The 26820-nt window shown below is 41.5% G+C and overlaps 1 protein-coding gene across 1 annotated transcript in view; it reads left to right on the forward strand.

Annotated features, from left to right (window-relative positions):
- Positions 1 to 26820, forward strand: part of DPP4 (dipeptidyl peptidase 4) — a 78443-nt gene that overhangs the window by 28760 nt on the left and 22863 nt on the right. The window contains exons 6-18 of the mRNA XM_019457695.2: positions 2582 to 2634; positions 2762 to 2834; positions 3650 to 3770; positions 7955 to 8115; positions 9796 to 9908; positions 17701 to 17836; positions 19842 to 19886; positions 22307 to 22414; positions 22680 to 22747; positions 23695 to 23748; positions 24142 to 24263; positions 26082 to 26129; positions 26610 to 26708. Coding sequence (XP_019313240.1) covers positions 2582 to 2634; positions 2762 to 2834; positions 3650 to 3770; positions 7955 to 8115; positions 9796 to 9908; positions 17701 to 17836; positions 19842 to 19886; positions 22307 to 22414; positions 22680 to 22747; positions 23695 to 23748; positions 24142 to 24263; positions 26082 to 26129; positions 26610 to 26708 — 1201 coding nt within the window. The remainder of the gene's footprint in view (positions 1 to 2581; positions 2635 to 2761; positions 2835 to 3649; positions 3771 to 7954; positions 8116 to 9795; positions 9909 to 17700; positions 17837 to 19841; positions 19887 to 22306; positions 22415 to 22679; positions 22748 to 23694; positions 23749 to 24141; positions 24264 to 26081; positions 26130 to 26609; positions 26709 to 26820) is intronic.

Genomic DNA, 26820 nt, shown 5'->3' on the forward strand with positions numbered 1-26820 from the left:
ACCCAGGTACCCCTGGTTTGGTTTATTTCTTGAACACAGACTATGTGGCTTGTGCTAGACAAGACTCCAGGTATTTAAAGATGAATAAAACACAATTTCTTTCATCTAGGAATATGGTAGGGAAGACAGACATAAAGACATGTTTTAATGTGTACATGCATTCACATAAAACATAATTTTTCATAAATTCAAATCTGTGTATATATATGTTATCTTCAGTCTTACCTTTTTTTCCTCTTATGCCTGGTTCTCTACTTCTCTCCACCCCCATCTTTTCCCCAGGTATCACATGTTAAGAATCTTGTGTGTGTGTGTGTGTGTGTGTGTGTGTGTGTGTGTGTGTGTGTGTGTATTATACTACCCAATCATCCTGTGAAGATAGATATTTTTTAGTTATTGCTTATTCCATAAAAAATCCTACTTTCCATACTTTTCTGTAAATTGCATTTCTCACTCAATGATACCACGTGGAACTTCTTCCAAGGATTCTGGTATAGTTCTACTTCGTTTATTTTTAAATTAACAGACTTAATTTTTTTTTAGAATAGCTTTAGATTTATAGAATATGAGTGGAAAACACAGAGTTCCCATATACTCCCTCATCATCCCCCACTTCTGTCCCACTTTCCCCTATTATCAACATTTTGCATTAGTATGGCACATTTGTTGCAATTGATGAGCCATTATTGATACATTATTATTAACTAAAATCCACCGTCTACATTAGGGTTCATTCTTTATGTTGTACATTCTATGGGTTTTGGTAAATCTATAAAGTATAATGACATGTATCCACCATTACGGGATTATATGGAATATTTCACTGTCCTAAAAATCCTCTGTGCTCCAGCTCTTCGTCCCTTCCTTCCTCCAAACTCCTGGCAACAACTGATCTTTTTACTGTATCCATTAGTTTGCCTTTTCCAAAATATCATGTGGTGGAATTATACAGTATGTAGCCTTTTCAGATAGGCTTCTGTCACTTAGCAATAGGCATGTGAGGGTCCCTCCATGTCTTTTTGTGATGTCATAGCTCATTTCTTTTTACTGCTAAATAATATTCCAGTGTCTGGATGGACCACAGTTTGCTCATCCATCCCCTACTGAAAGACATCTTGGTTCTTCTAAGTTTTGGCAATTATGAATGACACTACAAATTTGTAGGGTTTTTAGATATGTGTGAGTTTTCAACTCATTTGGTTAATAACACGGAGTTTGCTGGTAAAGCTATTTGGGTTTGGAGTTTCCTTTGTGCAAATATTTTTGTTGATTGATTCAATGTGTTTATTAGATATGAGACTTTACAGATTTTCCATTTTTTCTTGTCTCAGTTTTGATAACTTAATTTTCAAGGAATTTGCCCCTTTTTTAACTTTTATATTTATTGGCCCCCCCAAAAATGTTTGTAATATGGTCTTGAAATCTTAAACTTTTTTAATGTTTATTCATTTTGGAGAGACACAGAGTGTGGGGCAGCGGGGGTAGAGGGAGAGGGAGACACAGAACTTGAAGCAGGCTCCAGTCTCCGAGCTGTCTGCACAGAGCCCGATGCGGGGCTCTAACTCATGAACCATGAGATCATGACCTGAACTGAAGTCGGACACTCAACCAACCGAGCCACCCAGGTCGCAAACAAGATGGCTTTTTTCTTTTCTTTTCTTTTCTTTTCTTTTTAGATTTTTATTTTATCTTATATTTAGTAGGCTCCGTGCCCAACATGGAGCTTGAACTCAGGACCCCAAGATCAAGAGTCTGTGCTCTACTACTGACTGAGCCAGCCAGGTGCCGAGGTCTTAAAATCTTTTAATCCCATTTTAATCCCATTTTTCATTTCTAATATTGGTCATTCACTGGTCTTTTTTTTTTTTTTTCCTTACTTTTACTGTGTTAGCAATTTTATTCATCTTTTCAAAGAACCAGTTTTGGGCTTTGTTGATTTTTTTTTTCTCTTCTGTTCATTTTCTGTGTGATTACTGATTTTACCTTTATTACTTCTTTTCTTCTTATTTGTTTGGATTTGGTTCGCTTTTCATATTTTAGATATTGGATATCGTTGTTTAAAATATTGATGATATATATTCCAGTGTTAATATATATTACCAGGTGGCTTTCAAAAAAGTCTGTAGCACTTTGTATTTTCATGATCAATGTAGGAGAGTATTTCTCCACATCACCACCAGCGATAAAACTATAGATCTTTGAAATATTTTGTAAATAAGATGGTTGAAAAGTGAAAATCTGCATTTTCTTAAACAGGTGGACTTAACATGCTATGGTAAATGCTAGGAGTAATGTTTACCAGGGCGTAGCATGTGGGGAGCACTGTGATTCCAAGAAGTTTCCTTGGCAGGGGTGAAGCCAGAGCTAGGTTACAGGTGAGGTCCTGAGGAGTTTGTACCAGATGGTCTCTGAGAATCTCTTCCTAATTCTCAAATTCTAAGGATTGAGATAGGGAACCACAAAACGTGACACAGAATTATGCAATTTGTTACATTACTTTACATCTTCTCTTATGTGCCTATATCGAGTGGCTGAACTATCGAGGATCACAGGAGCCTGAAATGTCTGTTTTCTTTTACAGCAATGGAGACATTCTTACACAGCTTCATATGACATTTATGATTTAAATAAAAGGTCAGTGACTTCCTCATAAAAGCTATTAAGCTTTTTTAGTGTAATAATACTTTTTTGAAAAGAAGAAATCCCACTGTGATTTATTCATTTGGTAATGTTTCCTTTTATCTTTTTTTCTTTTTTTCAGGCAGCTGATTACAGAAGAGAAAATTCCAAACAACACACAGTGGATCACGTGGTCACCAGAGGGTCATAAATTGGTTAGTGAGTCTCTTCTGTTTTCAGAGAAACATAATGGCTCAAAGTTCTGACATGCAGAAGCTACTTTCCCTGATACAGAACAGACACTTAGGAAGCAAATACTTCACTATCAAATAGAGTGTTATTGCCTAAAATAGCATTTTTCTGGTCTTACACAGTAAATACGGTTCCTAAAAGTTTCTGAACTGCTACTGGGGAATTGTCTACATACTGGAAAAATGCTCTTAAACTCCTCAATTCTATTTTCTGTTGTACTGAGTTTGTTGTTTTGTTCGTTTGTTGAGGCGTACCTGCTTCTTGCTCGTTCTGTGACCTTCTCTCTGTCACTATAGATATACCTTCATGTTCTATGGTGCTAGGAGAATGGCAGAAGTCCAAAAGAAACTGACCAGGAGGCGGGATGTTCATTTGTAGATGGAACTCTCCATTCTGACATGCAACCACACTCCCTCAACCCCCAGCCCCCAGAAAGCAATGCGAAGCAGGCATCATTGTGTGAGAGTGGTCAGCCTCCTGGGTCTTTCTCATGTACTTCATTCAGCATGCACATGGTGGTGGTTGTAAGCTGTTTCTAATATGTGAAGTGTGTCTTTAGAATTATTTGGAGGATATAGCTGTATACTTAGCGTCTTTAAAATGTGAGGAGGATAGAAAAGGACTCTTTATCTTGCTCAAATTGAATAACCCAAGGTAGTCATCACATTTGCATACTTTATTGTTTGAGGATAAAATAGTTGATAGATATTTTTTAACTCTAGGATAAGATATATTATAGCAGGTTATTACTAATTAATCTCTTTTTCAATATTTCTAGGCATACGTTTGGAAAAATGATGTTTATGTTAAAAATGAACCAAATTCATCAAGTCATAGGATCACCTGGACCGGGGAAGAAAATGCAATATATAATGGAATAGCAGACTGGGTTTATGAAGGTAGAGACTTTAAAGCTTTTTCAAATTCGAAAGTCTGTAAGGTTTTTTTTTCAATACTTAAACATTTCTTTTAAAATGGAGAAATTCAATGGTATTCAACATAAGTTGCATTTCTTTTAAATGTCATCAAATCTCTTTAGCACTGACAATGCCAGGTGTCCCACAGCACAAGGATTTCTTAGCAGTAGCTAGTTTTGCCTGTGTCCTCATTGTCTCTGAATGCCCCTATTGTCTTCTGTCTCCTCCTACAAAGGGCCTTTCTGTATAGGTAGTTTTTCTGCTTTACTGGGGCATAAAAGCTTCCAGATTAACATCAGATGTTTCTCTAACTGGGCCTACCTAACCCAGAGTTACTGAGGAAAGCTAAATACTCCCACAGCATTCCAAGAGCTGACAAAATATTGTCTGGAGGTTGGAGACTAGAGGAGGAAGAAAGCATCTGTTTTACAGAGGATTTGTGTTCATTTGAACTTGGACAAATCATAATTTCCTGTTTTTAAAGAAGGAAAAAAAATAATTAGAAAGGCTTAGGGGACAAAATGGGTAAAAAAAAAAACAGAACTAAAAATATTAAAAAAGGATTAGTCTTCCTTTTAAGGTAGAGTTTTAGAAAATATTAACAAGACATTTTTCATGTCTATAGTTGCCAAGGTACAAGGCATTTTGAGACTGTTCCAAACTGTTTGCAAGGTTGCCTCGTGCTGATTAAGTGCCCATCCTTAGTTCATCCTATGAGTTTTTCCTCATAGCTAAAAAAAAATAAAATAGTTTTTCTTCATGATGTAATATTGGTTCTTACCCAGTTCAAGTCCAACGGCTAATGTTACAACAACAAAAATCACTTTAAAAGAAAGATAAATCCCCATGGCCCATAAATAAGATTTGATTAAAACTGATAATGAAATTTACTTAACGATTGAAAACGATTGAAGGACTCCCAGAGTGGACACTAGGTAAAGCCTCTTCCCAAAACTGCGACTCGACGCTTCCTTGTAACATCGGAGTATATCTCTAAGATAAGAACACACCTAATACTAATGTCCTTTCTAACCTAGAGAATAGCTGGAAATATCTCATTTTGCATGTTTATGACAAGCAAAGGAATGGCTTCCCGGTTCCACTGTGGGCCTATCTCTAGTAAATGGGACTTAAGAGTTCCTACAGGGAAATTCCTACAATTGGTTTTGTATATTTATGAATGATCCGTACTTGGAAAGGGCACACTTGCTTCTCCGTATATTGGATCCACCCTCCCACTAGAGCCCCGGTCTCCACTGCAGCCATGATGACTTGTGGAGTATAAGATTGAAAGAGTATGTTCTGAGAGTCTATAGGTTCATAAGGAAAAGAACAAACAAAGCTGCAAGGTGTAGACAGGGCCACGTGCTGTATCATGGAGGGACACTCACAGAGTAGCTGACCATCTGGAACATGTGTCCCTTGCCCCACCCCCTGTTCCCAAATGGCTTCCTCTCTCAATTTCCCTGTGTTTTCACTTTGCCTTATTTCATGATTCTCCAACTGATTATTACCATAGTTAATAGGTGTCTTCTTTTGTAAAAATGATAATAATACTTTATCTTCTAGTATGAAGTTAATTATATGACATTGACTCTGAAGTATGAGTGTAGTTTACCTAACCTCAGGGTGAGAATGAGAATTTTGAGAGCAAGGATGAAAAGGGACAGAGAAAGAAATAAATTTGGAAGATGGAGCACTCCTTACCCCTCAAGTAGTTGTGCTGACAGTGGGGGTGTGGGTAATTGAGTGCAATTCACGCTGAGTGTCAGTCACCTGTGAGGTGCTGCGTCAGGTTCTAGAGACGCAGGGACAGATGCTAACCAACTACTGCTGTCAAGGAACTCTGCCCAGAGAGGAAGACAAAGGTGCCAGGGGATAATCATCACAGAGTGAATTGACTGACCTATCCAGGGGAGGGCACTAGGTTCAGAGAGTACATAAGGAAGGTTGGAGAGGCTGGACAGGAGGTATCACGGGATAGTTGAGGGAAGTCGTGGGGGGGAGAGGTTGCCATAGACACTTGTGCTCACAGCCAGCTTTGTATCAGGAAGGGCTGGAAATCTGTTCCTTCCTTTGTTATTCTCCCTTCTTCCTACTATTCATTCTCAGCTCTTTGAGTTTGACCAGTAGTAGTTTTATAATAATGGTTTTAATACATCACGATATAGAAAAATATGTTCTGTATTACAAATAACTACCAAATCAAAACACAGAACACTCCCTGCTATCTGTACTTAAAAACATTTTTAAAAAACCATAGCCTTGCTGTAATTGTATTCATTTTATGTAATTGCATCTTGATCTTAGACTAGAACCAATGGGTAGAAGCACAAGGAAGGAGACATCAACTCAGTATATGAAGAAGTTCTCAGTAGAAACCCCTTGACCTGGACTCACAAGTCCTGTACCCTTATTCTTGTCTCTGGCAATTATTTCAGTCTCTCTAACCCCCTCAGTTGCCTTCTCTGTACAATGGGATATGAATAGACTCACCTAAAGATCTTCGTCATGACTGCATTAGATAAGCGTTTCTTAAATTCTAAACTGCTATGCAAAAGTAACTTAATGACATAGGTATAAAACAAAGCGCGGCAGGCTGCCTTACCAAGGAGGTTGTCTCTTCCTTGGAAGAGCTGGAATAGGCATGGATGGACATAGAGCATGAAGGTGAAAAGCATGGATTCAAACCAGACAAGTCTGGATTCATTCTTGGTTCTCTCAGTTATTGGCCACATGACCCTGGGCAGATTACCTATTCTCTTGAAGCCTGTCTATCTCTTTGTTCATCTGCACAGGGAGCTACTGTGAGGATTAACTGAAATAATAGATGTCGGTTGCTTATCAGTGTCTGGCACATGGTTAGCACTCACTGGATGCTAGTGGCTCATCATGATAATTATTACATTTTGTTATGACTGTTGTTGTTTCTGTCACTGGTACTACTATTAACCGTTATTATTATTGAAAACAAGCATTGGGAAGAAACTTGTAAAGAGGCTTCAGGAATCAGAAAAGTGATTGGGGCTTGTGGTAACTCTGAGATTCAAGTCTCTATGCTTTTGCTTTTACCTTTACACCCACAGCAGAACATGAGATTTGTGGATTAAATCTACATAAAGAGGAGCACCTGGGAAGCTCAGTCAGTTAAGCGTCTGACTCTTGATTTTGGCTCAGGTCATGATCTCAAAGGTGGTGAGATAGAGCCCCTTGCTGGGATCCCGCTTGCGATTCTTGCTCCCTCTTACTCTGCCCCTCCCCACTGTGTGCGCACGTGCACACGTGCACATGCTCAGTCTCTCTCAAAATAAATAAATTTTTAAAAAATCTACATAAAAGACTAGGAGTCTCCATCTCTTCTACCTGAGCCCTCTGTAAAAGAGGTTTTGGCATTTTAAGAGCCAGAGATTGGAAGTCCCAAGAATAGACTCCACAATCAACATAGGAAGGAACTACATTTGCCAGAGAATGAGTCCAACAGTGTTCTGGAGAGCAAGACCTTTCCTTTCATTTGCCTCCCTCTTTGACCCTCTTCTCTCACCATCAATGGATACACCAGAGGAGTGTGTTAATCCATGGGAGTCTTTAGTTTCTAGCCTAAGTGAAGGAGGTATTTCTTGATAGGGGTCTCACGGAGCTCCTTGTCATTCTAAATTCATCCTTCCCACACCTTGTTTGTGCCAAGAGTAGTAAAGTGTGGGCACCATATTAGTTTGATAGTCTGGAGCCACACACCACCCACCAGTACCCTGCGGGCTCAGTACAAACTGAGCCCAGTTGGGGAGAGTATGCTGGCATGTTGACTGTTTGAAAATTAGAAAGGAGAATCAGCCCCTTGTGTGAAATTTACTTTTAGTACGTTTTGCGGCATAAATTTAGAGGATTATAAGATAAAGAAAAAAAATGCAGAGCTTATATTAAATATTGTGTGCTAAAATATTCTAAAATGGTCCAACGGGTTACTTATTTTCACAATCCAGATCTATCCTTGAAGATTTTATTTTTATTCATTTGTATTACTCTGAATTTGGAAGCCCAGCAAATGCAAAATGGTTCATTAGTTGAACTCTACTGTAATTACTAAAGCTAATGAGAACAATATTTTGAATGCCAAAGCCAATTTATCAGCTACTTCTTGTAACAGAACAATTTATGTCTTTTTTCAGAGGAAATCTTCAGTGCCTACTCTGCTCTGTGGTGGTCTCCAAAAGGCACTTTTTTAGCATATGCCCAATTTAACGACACACAAGTCCCACTTATTGAATACTCTTTCTACTCTGATGAGTCACTGCAGTACCCAATGACTATGCGGATTCCATATCCAAAGGTCTGTACTCCCATTCGCATGGTGGTTCCGTGATTTGATGGGAAGAGAATGGTTTCATTTAATCCTTTCCTGCTAATGAAAATATTGTCAGTCTCTCTTCAACAGCTTGCTGTGATTACTCTTGCTGAAGTCAACAGCATCTGGCAATTTTAAAGTATTTTTATTATCCCAGGAAAGAGTGTGATTTAAGGTTTTGTAATTTCTCCAAAAACTTTGAGGAATGACAAGCCGAAAAAGATGGGGGAAATGCTTTTGAAAGAGGTAGGGGGAATAAAAACGTTTCAGTGGAGGAAAAGAGAGGCTGTCACTGAATCACAAACTCATCTTATTTGTAGAAGTTGGAGTGTGCCCTCAATGAAGTTGAAAAGCTCGGTTATGTATCAGGTTGTATTGCTAATTAACAGACACATGACTAGTTTCGGTGATTCCAGTATAGATTTGGCCCTAATGTAAATTTCACACGTCCTGCATTTGGAATAATAGTATCACATCTTGGTTTTCAAGGCTGTTCTCTCCCCTCCGGGATGCATGCTTATGATAATTGAACAGCTCTGTTAAGCAGTGTAAGCTGAGGAAGAGGAGGATTTAGAAGGGAACCAGGATTCTTCACCAGTATCATAATATTAATGGCCACAGTATCATCCATAGGAAAATCTAATAGTAAATGTTTTTGCTGTAAGCAACTTGGGAAAAGGGATTTTTATTTTTACCAACTCACTCAATTTGCTTCATGAAGAGCTGCCATTTTAGGAAGACAGAGGAAGTTAAAAGAAAAAAAAAGATCAGAGACTAAATATAGAGATGTATTTTCAGTGGAATGTTATTTTTTGATGAGTGAAACTGGCAAAAAAAACACATAAAACGCTCTCACTAAAAATATATTATTTCTAACTAATTTGTCAATTGAAGATCTATGTGTATATATTAAAAAGTTTTGTAGATTTCTGTCATCATATTGATTGCAAAGCTCAAATGTGATGAACCTGAATTTGGAGTGCAAATGATTGCTTCCTAATTAGCATTATTGGCTCTTGACTCAGGTAAACTCATTTTCTTGGTGAGTTGTGTCTTTGGCTGAACCCAAGGTATTCTTCCTAGCTGTCAGCCATTAGACTTCTTGTCTTTTAGAGTCAGAGTGTATTTGCAGAATAATAGAATTGATTTTTCAAAAGCTTATCTTTGCACAAAATACATAAATTATGAACATCCATGATTTAAACAGGAGTGCTTTGGGCTGTCAGCATATGTTTCTGCCTGAATGTGAATAAGTTGCATTTCATGACTTTCTTTTATGTTCGTTTTATCTATATTAAATCTTCTATATTAAATTTTTTGAATTTTTTAAATGTTTATTTTTGAGAGAGAGACAGACAGAGCGTGAGTGGGGGAGGGGCAGAGAGAGAGAGAGGGAGACACAGAATCTGAAGCAGGCTCCAGGCTTTGAGCTGTGTGCACAGAGCCCTACCTGGGGCTTAAACTCATGCACCACAAGATCATGACCTGAGCCAAAGTCAGATGCCTAACTGACTGAACCACCCAGGTGCCCCTATATCAAATTTTTTAATGTGTCTTATTACTATAATTTTATGGCTGTAATGCAGACATTTTTATACCATTTTAAGCCTTTGTAATGATGTTGTGTTTTTTGTCACTACCGGCTCTGTTATTGTTTTTTCCTAGGCAGGAGCTGCAAATCCAACCGTAAAGCTCTTTGTTATAAAAACCGACAATCTCAACCCAAACACCAATGCAACTTCGGTAGAAATCACTCCTCCCGCTGCTATGTTGACAGGGTAAGACTCTTGACTGGAATGTGTGGGTTGTAAACAGTTTCGCACTTCTCAGGGAGGACATTTTAACGACGTGTGTGTTGAGAACCTGCTTTATGTCTTCACGCTGGGCACAGTTCTAATGATGGGGTTGCACAGTGAATAGAGAGAGCAGCCAGGGCCCCAGGTATCATGGAGCCTACCTTCGAGATGAGGGAGGGAGACAACAACCAGGTAAACAGAATCCAGCTGTGACAAATGTGAAGCCAATCAAAGCAGGGCAAGGTGATGGTGATGGTGGGGGGGAAGTTAAGGAAGCTCTCTCTAATGAGATAACCTGTGAGCAGTGACATGAGAAGGAGGGGGCGGCTAGCCACCCGAATACCTGAGGGTTCAGTATCCAGGCAGGGGAAGAGCAGGTGCAGAGACCTCGTAGAGGGGACGTGGGGGGTGCACAGAGGCCCTGGGAGGAGGCCAAATGACCAGAGCAGTATGAGTGGAGAGGAGAGTGATAGGAGTGAGGTCAGATCATGAGGGCTTTGCAGGTCTACATGAGAACTAGAGGAATTCAGGGAAACTGTTACATTTAGCGATCCTCATGATGCTGATGTGCCTCAGGATGTCATTTGTCTAAATAATCCTTGATGGTTTGAAATTCTGCCACTGAGTACCCCCAGCCTCCTGTGCTTTTCCTATAATGATGACCATGATATTGCCTGCAGTTTAGGCCTGCAAGTTGCTTTCTATTCATTTCTGTTAGTCATGTTGGTTTTCTTGTTGCTTTTAAATAATAACCTGTATATACTCAATGAACACTCACTATTTGCCATACACAGGGCATTATTGCATGCTTTATTGTATTAATCTCTAACTCTCTCAGACAACTATTGTCGTATGCCTGTTTTACACATAAGAAAATGAGGCTTAGAAGTTAAGAAAATGACCAAGTATGAGTCTATATTCAAACCTGTCTTTCTGACTTAGAAGAAGGAGCTTTTAAGTGCCCTGCTAGGTGCCTCCTTCTGTGTGCATTCAGCTGATGCTCTCAGATTCCTGGAGTCATCATCAGAGCAACATGGAAGCATCCTTCTCAGGGTGGAATTGACCACATCAGGCATGCTGTAGGCTCTGCTCTGTAGTCATTAATTCATTGACTTGATTAGAAATGTCTATATTAACCTATTCATTTGAGGGGGGGGAAGGAAATTGATTATCAGTAAATTTAAAAAATTGTTTTTCCTGAGTTTGTCTAAAGGTATAAAAATTTGCCTGGAGGTTCTAACATCTACTAGGTGGCCCCATCCAGTCATCTCTTCTATCAGCATTGCTTGAGCACCCAGTATTTATACTCACAAGTGTCCATAGGGCTGGATTCTGCCTTTCCAGCATTTATGATCAAGCAGAGGATATAACACATTGCAATAAATGACTTCAAAAGCAGATATGACAGAGGTATAAGCAGAAGGCCAGAGGCATTCCGAGGAGGAGGAGATGAGTTTTCCATGATCCCAGCGATCAAAGAAAGCATCGTAAGGAAGGTGTGGGTTGAAGAGGTAGGGTTCCGAAGGGCACAGTTGAGGGAGGTGGCACTGAAGGGGAAGGTGACCCATGAGCAGGGAAGCACGGGGCTGTCCAGGGAAAGAGCAGCAGGTCCTGTGACCTAATGGTCTACAGCCAGCATCTGTCTGCAGGGAGGGTGAGCCACAGTCTCCTGCTCTGAAAGACACTAGATCCTGGAAGGGGCTTTAGATCTCACTCATGGTTTACAAACATTTTTAAGGACCTGGAAGCCCCCCCTTTTTTTTCCAAGTGAGCTGCAACACAGAAGTACAGTACCAGAAAACAAATGAAGATTACTGCTCAGGTTGCAGGCATGGGCCCTGTCCCCTCAGCTTCCCCCCCGGAGTCAGGATATTAGGCAGAACCTGCAGGGGTTCCAGAACACACTCAGGACAACACTGTAGAACACAGATGAGAGAACCGAGGTTCAGAGAGAGAAACTCATTTGCTCAAGGTCACATAGCGTGCTAGCATGGGAGCTGGGAAGAGAACAGAGGCCTGCACTTGCCAGACCAGATTCATCGAATAATGGAGTTTAAAAGTATTGAGTATTTCTGTGGGCAGGGACTGTGCTTGGTGCTCCGCTCACATCTCACTTGAAACACTCCCTACAGTGTTATTGTCATGGCCATTTCACAGATGAAGAGATGAGATCTTCCCCACTTAGAAACCATGTTCCAGGACCTGAGATCAGGAAACCTATGCAGGTCTAAGGACTTAGTTTTTGTCCTGTAGGAATGAACCATTGCATCTTTGTTCTTTGTAGTTCTTTATGCTACATTCCTGGTGGGGACTGCCTCACTCACTGGGGGTATTTTGTGTGAGACACATTTTACCAACAAATCATTTCTGGAAATGCCTCAGGAATGTGTTATATAGGGAATGTTACAGCTCTGGTCTCTGTTAACACCAGTGAGGCCACAGCTTATCTAAAACCAGGCTGGAGGTCCTCTCTGGGGAAAGCATTCCAATAGGTGGTGATGCCCCATTTTCTAGCCTTATGCAAACATCCGGCAGGGCCAGGTCAATCCAGGCAAGTTGGTAAGTTGCCCAGCACCCTCTGCTGTGTTTTCTAGCAATCTGCTACTTCCTGGAGTTGTAGGATCACCGGGAGTGTAGCCCTGTGAGGGTCCTCATGTCTCCTCCCTCCTCTGCCTAGGCACCCATCACTGATTTTCCCTCTGGACCATATCCTTGCACCATGGAGCTTCCAGCAGGAGAAATCCTTCTGGAGGCTAAGGCTGGTTTGTTCTGTTAGGAATGTGCTCCTCTGCTGACAAATGAGAAGCGCATCCTGGCCACCCTTCCAGCAACCTGAGCCTGAACCTGAATCAGGGAGAACCTCCCTGCCACCCTCATTGATTGAGAGGTCAGGTTGATTAGATTCATTAGGCTGCCCATTTGTATTGATGACTCATAATGGGAGTTTGTGACTCAAAATATTTGAGAGAAAACCACACATACTGAAAAACCATAAACCCCCTAACTGCTTTATTTAGAGCCCTGTTTCACCTTGCTGGATTGAAGTAATAAGAAAGGGAGCAATCTTAACAGTAGTATCTCCAGTGCCTTCCAGGGTGCCTGGGATACAGCAAGTGTCCAATCAGTATTTGCAGCATAAATTGAATAAGCTGATGTGTGGATGAATGAGATATGCTATGTGTATGACTTTATGTGTGTGCCGTAGTTTATACAGCCAGCACCAAAGATGACCTGCACAGTGACCCTGCATAGCAAATCCCTCTTTCCACCTCCTCCCAGCCATCTGCAAATTCTGTGGCCTGAGCTAGAGAATTGGGAAGGACATGTTCTATTGAGGTGACCCCACCCCACATCTGGCCAATTGGCTCCAGGGACCAGTCACACCCAGCTCATGGTCTGCCTGCCCCTACCCTGTTTTTCTGCTCCTGCGTGATTCAATAGATAAATGTTTTCCTCTGAACGGCTGGTGATCCTTGGTCTATAAAGTAGGATATTGGGGTCTAGGGACGCCACCCGGGAGATAAATGAACTGGACTGAAATACCCTGGAAGCTAGCGACACCTCCAAAAATGAGGCCGAACAGCAGCTCACATGCTGTGGGTGCCGCCCCCTGGGATGGGCTCCCTCTCACCCTACCCCTCCTCAGCGATCTGTCAGCAGCCCCAGGAGGGCTGGCATCCATCTCAGAGCAGAGGGTGGCAGGGAGCCCGGGGCCAGCACTGGCAGAACGCCCACTTCCTTGGGTGATTCACCGAATTAATCACTCTACCGTCTGCAGTTGCTCTTAGGAGCAATTGCTCTCCAATATTCTTTCCAGTTAGTAATGCCTACCTGATGTTAAGTATCCTGAATATACCAAAAGAAACATTTACACAAATTAGGGGAATTAATGTAACTCAACAGACATTTATTAAATGCCTACTCTTTGCAAGCCAGCACTTTACAAGTATGACCTTCAAAAGCAAGTCTCTCCCAATAGATTCAAATACAATTTGCTTTATAAAATTCAGCTGTTTAGTTTACACACACTCTGTAGGAATAAATAGATCTCATAGAGTGAGGAGTTCGATCCTGAAGAAAATGCAAGCGGGTTGAAGCTAGCCAACAATATTCACCAGAGGGATGGGTAGAGGTTCTACAGAGGGAATGACTGGGAACAGAAAATCTGAAGCCAACTGCTTGGTTTGAATCATGGCTCCAACACTTCCCAGTGTGTGACCTTGAGCAAGTTACCTAACTTCTCTACATTTCCCTTTCCTTGTCTGTAAACCATGAACTCTAGCGTTCCTACCTCATAGGGTGCCACGAGCTTTATGTCGAGCCCCTGGAACAGTTCCAGGCACAAGTAGACTCCCCTTGCGTTTGAACTCCTACTGTTATGTCCAAGAATTACTCCACTGCTTAATATTAAAGTCAGCCATTTTCTCCTTGGTCTAATACCGTCCCAGAAGTTAGAAGAGCTTATTGAATCACTCTGCCTAACCTGGGATAGGCAGCCACTGGCTCAAGGGAAGGCCCTCTTCTGCTCCTACCCACCATTTCATAACCAGTCTCCTCAGTATACGCCTCTCTGTTTTTACAGAATAAAATCAGCAAATAGCACACAAGATAGTTGATAATCCTGCTTGTTGGATTTTTCTGGTCTTAAGTGGGACTTAAACCTTTCAATAAAAAGTGCAGTTGGGTCATTGGTTCCCTTACTTTTTTTTTTTTTTTTTTTTTTGAGTCATTGACATCTCAGACTGGCATGATCTTGGCTCAGGGCTGGGTTATGCAGCCTCATTCTGTCTCCCCTTAATTGCAAATCCTGAAGAGAATCTGTGATTAAGCGGAAGTATGTTTATATGAAAATTCAAAATGTACCGTCCCCTTGCTGGTGAAAGGCCATTCTGGAGGCATCACAGGGTACAGAGTACACCTCGGGCTACAGTGGGTGACAGAGGGAGTGGAGGATACAGGTTCATGAACCTTTGATCTAGAAATGGGCAGGGAAGGTGCCAAATGCATGTGAGTTTCCTGGCAGACTTCCTAAATTCCATTACTCCATGTTTTCAAATGGGGAAAAGTTATTTCTCTACTGCTGATTTCCAAACCTGGAGCATAATTTATGGTTTTTAGTAGATAAAAGGACTTTGTACCAGGTGATCCACTAATCGTGTTAGAGAGTTTTCTGCCCGTCCCCCTCCGGCCCCTTCCCCCTACTAGGCCACTTTAGAAAAGGGAAGGCTCTTTTTAGAGCCCATGGTCCTAATCGATGCCCAGGAAGCCCTGAGATAATGTGTGCAAGTATGTGAAGAGGCTTTTTTTTCCCTTAGAGAGAGGTACATGATTTTCATCCAGTTTATAAAGGGATTTGATCTATGAGTAAGAACCACTAGCATAGAGCAGGGATAAGCACACCAGGCCCACTGGCAAATCCAGCCCCATGCCCGTTTTTGTATGATCTGCAAGTAAGAAAGGTTTTTACAATTTTGAGTGATTGGGAAGGAATTTACAATTTGAGTAATTGGGGAGGAAAAATCACGAGAAGAATAATACTTCATGATGTGTGAAAATTATATGAACTTCAAATCTCAGCATTTCACTGGAACACAGCTACAGTCGTTTGTTTGTATATTGTCTGTAGCTGCTCTGGTGCCGCAAAGGCAGAGATAAGTAGTTGTGACAGAGCACATGTGGGCTGCAAAGCTTAAAAGATTTACTGTCTGGCTGTATACTAAGAAAACCTTCAGACCCCTGGTCTAGAAAGTTAATTTCAAAAAGTTTTCCTTTCTCCCTTGCATTTCATTATTGCAGTCCCCTCTGTAAGTATTTATTCCTTATTCCCGGGAAGATTTATTTGCCTTACCATGTTCTCATTTAATGCCTGAGGACTGGGCACAGGGCAGAAGAGTTGGATCCAGTGAGGCGCCCTTGCTCCTGTGCGTGCAAAGAGGGGCTCACACTCTCACACCCTGCAGCCTGGCAGTCGTTAGTGGTAAGCGCTTTAAGACTGGTTATATCAGTGTAGAAAAAGAGGGTTTCTAAGAAAGCATAGTGGATATTTGAAGAAGACCTGAGGAAGTCAGAGCACTGCAGTTGTTTCAGACTGAAGGGCAGGTTGAACCAAGAGGGCAGCTAGGACCTAGCTCATAGGGTGTTCATGAGACACCAGCCATGCAGACTGATGGTGTACCGGTTCTTAATAAGCAAAAGAAAGGGCTGAAATGGAGAGGAGTCCCTATATGTGGGAAGGTGGTGCTTTGCTGCTGGGTGAAGGGGTATGATCTTCTTTCAGTACCTGCCACCAGCAGCGGAGACAATGAGGAGGTACCCCTGGGGACATTAACACAGGAGGTGTCCCCAGCAATAAAAGGGGGATAGTGAAGTGGTGATCCATCCTAAGTGCTCAATAAACAGTGGTTGTTTGCTTTAGTGTCCATGAGGGGAGTGGAGATAGGTAGGACACGGTCTGTGAATTCTGAGGAAGGACAGAAATATTTAAGCCACAAAGAATAGGATGGGATTTTTCCCTTCAGTGCTGCCTTCCAAGAATTTCGGTGAGTGTCTGTTTTGGGCCAGGTATTCTGCTAGGGCCTGGGGACACCCTGTGAACAAGACAGCTGTGGTCCTGCCTCAGAGAGCTTGCAGTCAAGTAAGGAGAGCAAAAAGATGCAAGGAGGGGGTGGTCACAGCCTGGGAAAGGAAGAGCAAAGGAGCATTTTAGCGCGTTCAGGGTGAGGAAGAGGATATGGCCATGGGCCAGAGGGGAAGAGAGGGGAGGAAAAAATTCTTTGGGAATTTTTCTGAAAAGGGGATAAGGCTTTGATCAGACAGTGGAAAGGAGTGATTTAAGACCATTGTTCAAAATCACAATGGGGGCTAGGAAGAGTAAATAAAATAAAATATAAATGATCCGGAGCAAATATTTAGGGAGGCTAGCAGAAAATTAAATTGTGAATTCTATGCATCTCACTACAAATCAAAAGGTAGTTCCAAAACTGCTTAAAGGTATGTGTTGGAGGAAGACACAATGCTGGAGATATCTCCACTTGTATAAATTTTATGTTAAGGTTCCTTATTTTTTTTTTCCACAAGTTCATGTTTTGAGTCTTGAGAAAAGATTTTTTACAGTATAATTATTTGATTTTCAAAGTTTGTAGAGATGTGGGTCAATTTTTTCCCCTTTGAAAATGAAGTTGAGAAAAAGGTCAGTTGTAATTTCACCCTAAAAGCAAGAATTTTCTAGAGAAGCACGTCAAATTACCAGAAAATATTCGAATCTCAGCCAGTGTCTCTGGCCTCCCTGTAATTTTCTCTCAAGACAGCAGAAAAGAGATGGGAAAATGTCACCCTTGACTTCCTGGCACCACCAAAGGCCAAGCTGAGGACTTGAAAAATCCCGAGCTGTGGTGTGAGTCACGTTTGCCAAGCCACTACTTGATGTTAGCTACTGTTTTTCCTGTCAGATATATTTTAATTTCCATTCAAAACTAAATTACACTTTAAGCTTTCAGAAAAAGTAAAATATTGTGTTATTAAATGCTTTCAACAACGATTTAAAATTATATGCCTATTAAGATTGATTTCAGTGAGTAAAATGTCTGTCTGTACCAAGGTCTGGAAATAGTTATTCTCTCTCCCCTCCCTTCCTTCCTCCCTCCCTCCCTTACTTCCTTCCTTCCTCACTCCCTCCCTCCCTCCCTCCCTCCCTCCCTCCCTTCCTCCCTTTCTCCCTTCCTTCCTCCCTTCCTCCCTCCACCCCTCCATTTTTTCCTTCCTTTCTTCCTTCCAGGGATTACTATTTGTGTGATGTAACGTGGGCAAACGAAGAAAGAATTTCTTTGCAATGGCTCCGAAGGATTCAGAACTATTCAGTCATGGATATACGTGACTATAATAACTCCACCGGCAAATGGATTTCCTCAGCGGTAAGGTTTAATGGGGATGTTCTGCTTCTAAAGCTACATGTGATCCAAGGACAGTATGAAAACAGGCAAAGTGAGTGATTGGGAATCAGGAAATAAACTCTGAGTTTCTATTCTTTCTGACTGTCAGATCCTGAGGCAGTGGGTAAGTTTTGACTAACTTTTAGAGAATCTGATATCTGGTGGTACTTCCGTTTCACCTTTACTCAGTAGTCATACTGTTTTAGTTATGGATATTATCACTCGGGGAGGAGATGGTAATTGGAAACCCAGAAAACGGAATTTGATGTCAAAATTCAAAAAGCTCAAGAGGGCCAGTGGCTGCAAGGGCCATAAAGTGTGTTTCCATAGAGAAAATATGGGCAGTGGCAAATGACTGGCTGAGTATGTGTGAAAGAAAACAAGATTCAAAAGGCCACAAATCTGCTACCATACTGTGACTATCATTAAGCAGTAAACAGCTTTGGAACATACATAGATACCTACCCGGCTGAAAGGGTGGTAACATTAAGACAAAGGCAAGTGTTAATTCAAATCTGAGGTGCTTGGGGCGTTGGGGGGTTTCCCACAAGAAACTTCAAGGTTTGGCCAAGCTGGTGAATCAGAATTAAAGCCCCTTTGGGGACCAGCAGCCTCAGGACGGACAAAGCCCAGGGAAGGTTTGCTGGAATATGTCAAGCACACCTCTACAAGCCGTTTCCTGGTAATAGGCTCTGTACTTACACACCTCCCCTCCCTGTTCCCATCCTGGTTGGACACAGTGAAGATTCTTGCCTCAGAAAGCTTGGGCACCCTGTATCTTGATGTGCTCATTTGTTCATTTATACAGCAAACATTGAATACTTAATGTGTCCCAAGTTCTGTGCACAGCTCTGTCCCTAAAATGTTGATGTTTTAGTAGGGATTACCATTATGATAATGAATAATAGTAGATACCATTTCTTGAAGACTCACAGTGGAGTCAGAGGTTCAGTGAAGTTAAGGAGCTTGCTTCGGTCACATGACAGCCAGAATTCAAACTAAAAAAATCTCAAGCTTTTTGTTTCCTGTAAAACATATCATCCTACTATCAAGATATTGTGACCTAAAAGGATATAAGCAAGGTACAGAGGGAATGTAGGGCAGAAGAAGGCGATCCACTCAACTGGGGACAGGGGATGGGAGATGACAAGGAAGAACTAAAGCAGCCTGGGCAGATAAGGGCACAAGGACCCTGTGAGCAGAGGCTGTGCAAAGGCATCCAGTGAATGGCTTGGAGCGTGCAGGGTCTGGGGCTCCCAGAGGACCAGGGGTTGGGTTGAGGCACAATGATGAGAACTGAGGGTGGGGGTAGACTGAGTCTCAGGCACCATTCCCAGGAGTTTGGACTGACTTGTAGGACACGGGGTGCTATTTCCAGGTGTTAAATAGAAGAGGATCATGAGATAGAACCATCTGTTGCCACGTGAGTTCAGCCAGGGGTTGAGCAGGGTGGAGGGCAGATTGGAAGAAGAAAAGAGCCGCAGGGTATCAGCCAGGAGGTCACGACAACAAACCAGGGGAAATCAGAAGAGAACCCGAGCTCAGGCAGTAACCGTGGAGAAGGAAGAAAGGAGTCAAAGAACCAGGAGACAGGGGCTGAGGAGGTGGCTGTGAGTAGTGGAGGCATCTAGAGCGACTCCCACATCTCTGGCTTGGGTGAATGGTGGCACTAGGCAGAAGAATGAAGGTGTAGGAACAAGCCAGTGGGGATGGAGACAAGACAAATGACATCATCTTCTGTTCTGTACCTGTTGAGTTGAAAATGCTGGTGGACCCTCCAGGTCCACATATGGAGACAGAGCCCTAGGCAACAGAGGTAAATGTTCTAATGCAACAGTCCTAACATAAATACAAATATATAAATGGAGACAGTTTTCAACTATTTTAAGTACAATTTCATTTGTATTACCATGAATTGCAGCTAAAGAATTAGAATGCATAGCTTACTTCTCTCTGGAACACTGTCCCTGTATTTTTCTCTCCCTAGGCACAAGAACACATTGAAATGAGTACCACTGGCTGGGTTGGAAGAGTAAGTGGTTAAGAGTCATGTTTTGGTTTTTTTTTTCGTATGGATCAGATACACAGAGCTATTTAATATGTAGATATACCGGGTGCCTGGGTGCCTCAGGAGGTTAGGCATCCAACTCCTGGTTTTGGCTCAGGTCATGATCTCATGGTCGTGGGATGGAGCCCCACAATGGATTGCACGCTGGCCGTGAAGCCTGATTGAGATTCTCTCTCTTCTTCTTCCTCTGCCCCTCCCCCATTTGCACTCACGTGCTCTTTCTTTCTCAAAAAAAAAAAAAAAAAAAAAAAAAAGTAAATATACCAAATGAGGGCCCTATGTTATTTGCTATTAACAGAAATATTACTTGACCTATTTCTCAAAATACTTAAATGCCCCCTGCAGAGATATCTTTTTATACAGAATACAGAACATGCTCAGCTGGAAGAAGTAAAAGGACAAGTTAAAACTTAATAGCAGACAAAACAGAAGACATACTCGAGGCAAACTGTAGGTCCTGGAAAGTAAAAAGCAAACCTATGCTGAAAAGCCTCTAAGATGCCAAATATGCTCATTGACCTCATCTTCAAAGTCCTGTGCTTTGGAGGCAGAAAACATGGCTTCCATCCACAGCCTACACTAATGTGTAAGGAGATGGGACTATATCCAGTAGCAACGCAGCGGCAAACACACCACACTGCTGTGTACCTCCCTCTGGAGGAAACAGTACTCGTGTGGCTTCACGCTTTCCTAGGCCCCAGATGCAGAGTTTCATCCAAGAAAGCGCGGTGACCCGCAGGGACTTGTCACGCTTCTCGCTCCTGCTGCGCTCCGCCTTGGGCGGCATCACCAGCCGTGTTGCCACCAGACCATGGAACGAAACAAGTTAACAAAGGAAGTGCAGCCATTGCGGCACCTCATAGAAAGACGATGAACAAATCTCACCTAATTTTTACGACCACTTCTATTAAGTCTCCTTTAAGACAGAAACAAAGGAACAAAATGTGTAAAGATTTCACTCCTATCTCTCAGGGCATAGAGGGGAGGCCCCCGGTCCAGGAACAGGACCCCTTCCAGCTGGGCTCGGAGTTCCGATAGCATTCGCACGTCCCTTTTCTTCAGGCATTGATTGGGCAGAGGGGAGAGGTTTGCCAACATGAAAAGTGGTTTCCTCCATGGCAAGAGACACGCTACACTTCCTCACGACTCTTTGAAAAAAATATGTTTTTTCCTCTCTGTATTTAACCAGACAGATGCCACTTTTCACACATTTCTACTAGGCACAACTCCATCCAGGGGAAACAGGGAAATGTATTAAAAAGATAAGGCTGTGAACACAGGTCTAGAGAGGGGAATGTGTTTCAGAGCTCTGTAATGAGAACACCAAGTGTATTGCACGCCTCAGCTTGCTCCATAAATGAATCCACTTTGAATCACTAAATAGAAGAGGGAAGCATTTTTCTTCCTTCCCAAAATGGGAGCTGATGAAAGAGGAAACATCTAGGGTAAAGTGAACCAACAATTTTAAAAGACCATCTCCTACCTGCTCTCAAATGTAGTCGTAATGCGACATATTCCTTTCAGGCTGGGATAGATACTCTTCTGCTTAAACTACATTATGTTCTGAGAACTATCTTTTATTGAACTGTGAAAAATGGAAATTTTATAGTATATTTCCATACAACTACTTTTTTGGTAAATTGTTGATCCTATTTAGCAAAATGAAAAGACTTACCATAAAAATGGTAAGTATAAAAATGTTTCCATGTGAAATATACGACAGACATTCCTTATAGCACCCAGTCCAGAAATGGTTAAGGACTTCCTGGCTTTCAAAAGGAAATATGTATTTTAAAAAGAGGGAACAAATCCCTCAAATTACAAACCACTTCTTATCTGAAACAGTAAAGATAATAGTCTGTTTCAAACCAACAAACAAAACAGAAAGCAATCAACTCATGGTTGTGGGAAGGGTAGGGGTGTGGGGAGATGGGTGAAATAGGTGAAGGATTAAGAGGTACAAACTTCCAGTTACAATAATAATAATAGTGTGTTTCAAGAAAGCACACCTGTGACATTGAGAAAATTTACCTCATAAAACTGAACTGCTGATTTTTGTCCATTTGTAGCCAGAAGTCCTTGAGTTATCATCCACAGAGAGATGTCCAAAGATAACAATACCACTGCTCTGTGTTGAGTGTCCTGTGTAAGCCTTTTTATGTGCTTTCTCTCATTTACTCTGCACAAAAAATTCCCTGAGCGAGATCTTTTTGTCTGCATTTTCTAGAAGGAGAATTTTCTTTTGAGACACTGTGGTTTCATTTGGCAAGTAAATGAAGCATGGGTTTTGGGCAGAGATGTTGAGAGGACTTTCAAAAATTAAAGTTGGTGCTGAGATGAGACTAATGTGCTCTAATGTGTTTTTTGTTTCTATTTTATTCTAGTTTAGGCCTGCAGAACCTCATTTTACCTCTGACGGGAAGAACTTCTACAAGATCATCAGCAACGAAGATGGCTACAAACACATTTGCCGTTTCCAAATAGATAAGAAAGTGAGTATTCCTACGTAATTTACTTCAGGTTGATCTCTTTTTTAATGCAACTAACTTGACGTGGAAATCATTTGGTAAAGTCGATCAAGGTGTACTAATAATCTGATTAATTCAAATTCCAAAGCAGTATCTAGAGTACAATGGGATGGGGTGGGGACACCCAAAAAGGCCTAAGATCATCTGAACTGTTGCTATAAATGATTTAACCCCCCACTTAACTTTGGCGAGAGAGTTTCATAAACCTCTTTTTAAAAAATTCCGTTAGGGTTGCACATTTATTACAAAAGGAGCTTGGGAAGTCATCGGGATAGAAGCTCTTACCACTGATTACCTGTGAGTATTCTAATAATCGATCGGATGGATGTAAATATAGTTGTTGTAATCACACCCTCTCTGCCCAGAAATAGGGGAAAATCTCCTACAAATAAAGAATAGTCTATTTGGAATGTGTTCAGTACTTTTTTCTTTTTAACATACGGAAGCCTTAATGATTTTCACATATGCTTAGCAGATTTGATACCCTGCCACCAAGTGGCTCTACCTCTTGCTCTTACCTGCTTTACATTAGAAGAGCTGTAGCCTCTTTTTCTTAAACATCTTAGAACACTGAACCAGAATCAGGGGCGTTTCGTGAAATGTTAACTGTCGCCGAATTCTGGAAGGCTTGCAAAGGCTATTTTATATCTGTCCATGTTTCGGCCTCGCTTTTTGGAAAATGGAAAGCTTTGCAGAGGCTGTCAGCTACCATGCACGAATTGTGGCATGAATTGAGGAGTGTTATTTTTCATTAGCATCTAAGGCACTTTTATAATTCGTTATCGGGTGTCACCATGGAGGATTTTTGCCCCTGCCCAAAGCAGTCTTTGAAGGTCCTCTTTAGAAGTGGCTCTGTGGCCCTCAGGAAGATAGTAGTTTGTGTTCTAGAACAGAAAATATGGGGAAAAATATGGACACATGGGCTCTCAACTTCAGGCTACTTGTCCAGTCACATTTTTCTTATAAGAGACTTTTTTTTCTTTCTTTTTTTTTTTTTTAATTGTTTTGTTTTGAGTTTTTACTCGTCACTTTAATGAAGGGAGCAATTCCTGCATTCAGATATTTTAGTCTGTTTACCATCTCCTGTTTAGAGATAATGGGGGAAAATGGCCTCTGGGGGAGAGGGAGCAGGGAAGAATGATACAAGAAGGGCCAGCACTAATGCTTGGTGTTGAGTTAAACAAAGTGTGCTTGACTTTCTTTAAAAACATAATTAATATACATCTCATTTGTTTTCTTCCCAGATACTACATTAGTAATGAATATAAAGGAATGCCAGGAGGAAGAAATCTTTATAAGTAAGAGCTCCACCAATTTGTTGACTTGAGTCTTTTTAGCTGAAGAACAATTTCTGGGTTGTTTGGTTTTTTTGTTTTGTTTATTTTTTCCTTGTCTTAACCAGAATTGTAAGTTCTAGTTTCTGTCCTGGAAGAGCTTTGGTTCCTTTATAAATCAAACCTCCACATGTCACCAAAAGAGAATGGCTTTATTAGATGCTTTATGTTATTTCCAAACAGTAGGAGGTTTGAGGTTATTACGAATTAATTCGTGTATCTATCTCACACTAAAAAGAAGTTTTTGAGCATTGCTTTGACATTCTGATAGCTTTGAAACCGGAATATGGCATTATTCAATTCCATCTTCTCATTTCTTCTTTCATCAAGCACTTAATTTCCACCATTGGTTCACAGAATCCAACTTAATGACTCCACGAAAGTGGCATGCCTGAGTTGTGAGCTGAAACCAGAGAGGTGTCAGTACTATTCTGTATCATTTAGTAAAGAGGCAAAGTACTATCAACTTAGATGTTCAGGTAAGTGTGAATGGACATGGGGAGGGAAGACAGCATCGCCATGTCTGTCTGTCTACCCAAAGCGGTTCCTAACATTCCCTTAGGCTGCACGTTTTTCCAGCCTTCCACTCGCCAGCTGACGTTCCCTCCTCTCTTCGGACATCATTCACCACCCTCCTGGCTCAGTCTGCCCATTTGTCCCTTTCTCTGTCCCATCTGGGAAACATTCTTGCTGCCCTGCTCAGTTTTCTTCTCTTGAATCTGAGGTGCTCTTGAAATCACTGAAGTCCCCTTCTCTTCAAGCTCTAAGTGGTGAGTTAACCACCTCTCCTCCCCTTTTGGCCAAGAGACTTGCATGGCTTGCTTTTGAACACACACACAAGTACACACACACAGTGGAGCCTATGTATAACGGAGGTAGTTCATTGTTTTAGACAGACAGAGATAGATATATATTAGATTTTTTGTTGTAGATTGTTTTTAGTGTTAATTTTTTATTATTTTATGCACTTGCCCCTCTAAATGAGAAAATATATGCGGGTAGTGCCCGTCACCCAACCTGCTCACTGTTCCATCTTCTGTTGCTGTTTTATTTTCATTTTCTTTATGATAAATGAAGAAACTTGGCAAGGACGGGCAACAGGACTTCCACAGGTGGCACAGCTAATAAGAGGTGGCACCGGCAGAACAACAGGATCCAAGCCCAGGTCTCCACCTCCCAAGCACTCGGATAAGCACTATGCTAGGTTACTTCTCAAAATGAAAGAATCTGGATACTCTGGAAAGAATCGTCCCCTCACCGAAAAGAGACCTCCAAACCAGCTAACTGAATCTTTCTTTATCAGCACAGTTTCTTTATTATTACATTTTAGTTTCTGTGACTGTTTTTAGTCACCACTTCTTGGGCATGCATTTCATACTGGGAACTGTGCTAGAAGTTTTATATTTGTGGTCCTGTTTGATTCCTAAGAAAACTCTATAAAGTAGATATTGCCCTCATTTTGTATGTAAAGAGATCGAAGCATAGATATGTTGTCCTAAGTCACACAGCAGGTAAGCCAGGGTTCAAACCCAGGTCTGTATAATGCCATCACTGTGGTTCTGATCACCAGTAAAACATTAATATTATCTAAATGCATGAAAATTAAATAGCTCACCAAATAGCTTTTTTATACATTACCTTCTAGTCTGCAACTACTACAGTTGGGATAAATAGTGAAGATATGTTCATGTGAGAAAAACACTTTTGCATGCCAGAAAGGAATAGCTTATCCAAGTCAGGCACTGTGCAGATGTGCCCCCTGGCTCGGGATTCCGTGGGGGGGGGGGGGCGGGGGGGGAGGGGGGGAGGCGGGGCGGGGGGGGGGAGAATCTGCCCCTTCCCGGGGAGGGGGGGGATGGTGGCCTGGTTCCAGAGCTCCACCCTGAGGGGGCGGGGCCTGAGAGTGGGCGTGGTCATCGCAGGACTGTGGACTTGGGGTGGGGAAGGAAAGATAGCAGCTGTCAGGGGTCTTCTGGTTTAGCTCACAGATGAGGAAATTGAAAGCAACATGCCCAAGGTACCCAGTAGGGCCAGAGGTTCAATTTCTGCTTCATTCTCCTGATCCTCGTGCCTTTCCGGTAATACTTATTACAATCAAATTGCACTTATTTCAGAGAAAAAACCAGCTAGCACTTAGTAAGCCCCTTATACCACTATGATAGTTATTCTATCAAAGCTAAATGGTATCAAAATGATATCAAAGTTAAATGGTAACAAATGCCGTTTTTGAAAACTATGCTATCTCCTTTTCTTAAAAAAATCTCACCTAAAACGTTTTTCCCTGGTTATGTTAATAGGCCCTGGTCTGCCCCTCTATACTCTACACCGAAGCAGCAACGATGAAGGTACTTTCTAAGATTTCACCTTTCGTTTGCTCATTAGAAAAGTGTGTGTGAATAGGACCAACATGTACTTAGCATAGTGGGATTTTTTTTGGCTTTAGAGTGTTTGAACAATGATTTGAACTCAAGGTTTCTAATCTAAAGAATGCATAGTCCCTTGGAGTGCCTGAGTGGCTCAGTAGGTTAAGTGCTTGACTTTTGCTAAGGTCATGATCTCAAGGTCTGTGGGTTTGAGCCCCATGTGGGGCTCTGTGCTGACAGCTCACAGCCTGGAGCCTGCTTTTGATTCTGTCTCCATCTCTCTCTGCCTATTCCCAGTTTGTGCGCTCTCTCTCTCTCTCTCTCTCAATAATAACTAAACTTTAAAAATTATTTTAAAAAAAGAATGCATAGTCCATCAGTGAATTGCCACTTATTACAGCCTTGCACAATCCATATTCTTCACATTGTAATGAATGACTGCTGTCTCGAATATTTATTTAGAACTGAGGGTCCTGGAAGACAATTCAGCTTTGGATAAAATGCTGCAGGAGGTCCAGATGCCCTCAAAAAAACTGGACTTCATTATTTTGAATGAAACAAGTAAGTTGAATTTCTTTCAGAACAGAACTGCTCACGGAAACACCAATAAAAATCTCTCCAAACGTGACAACTTGATCTGAAAATACACATTTTATATTATATGTAAATCTAA

This window comes from Panthera pardus, unplaced genomic scaffold (genome assembly GCF_024362965.1).
Source record: "Panthera pardus isolate Hobbes unplaced genomic scaffold, ASM2436296v1 HiC_scaffold_10, whole genome shotgun sequence".
In the NCBI taxonomy this organism is placed as follows: domain Eukaryota; kingdom Metazoa; phylum Chordata; class Mammalia; order Carnivora; family Felidae; genus Panthera; species Panthera pardus.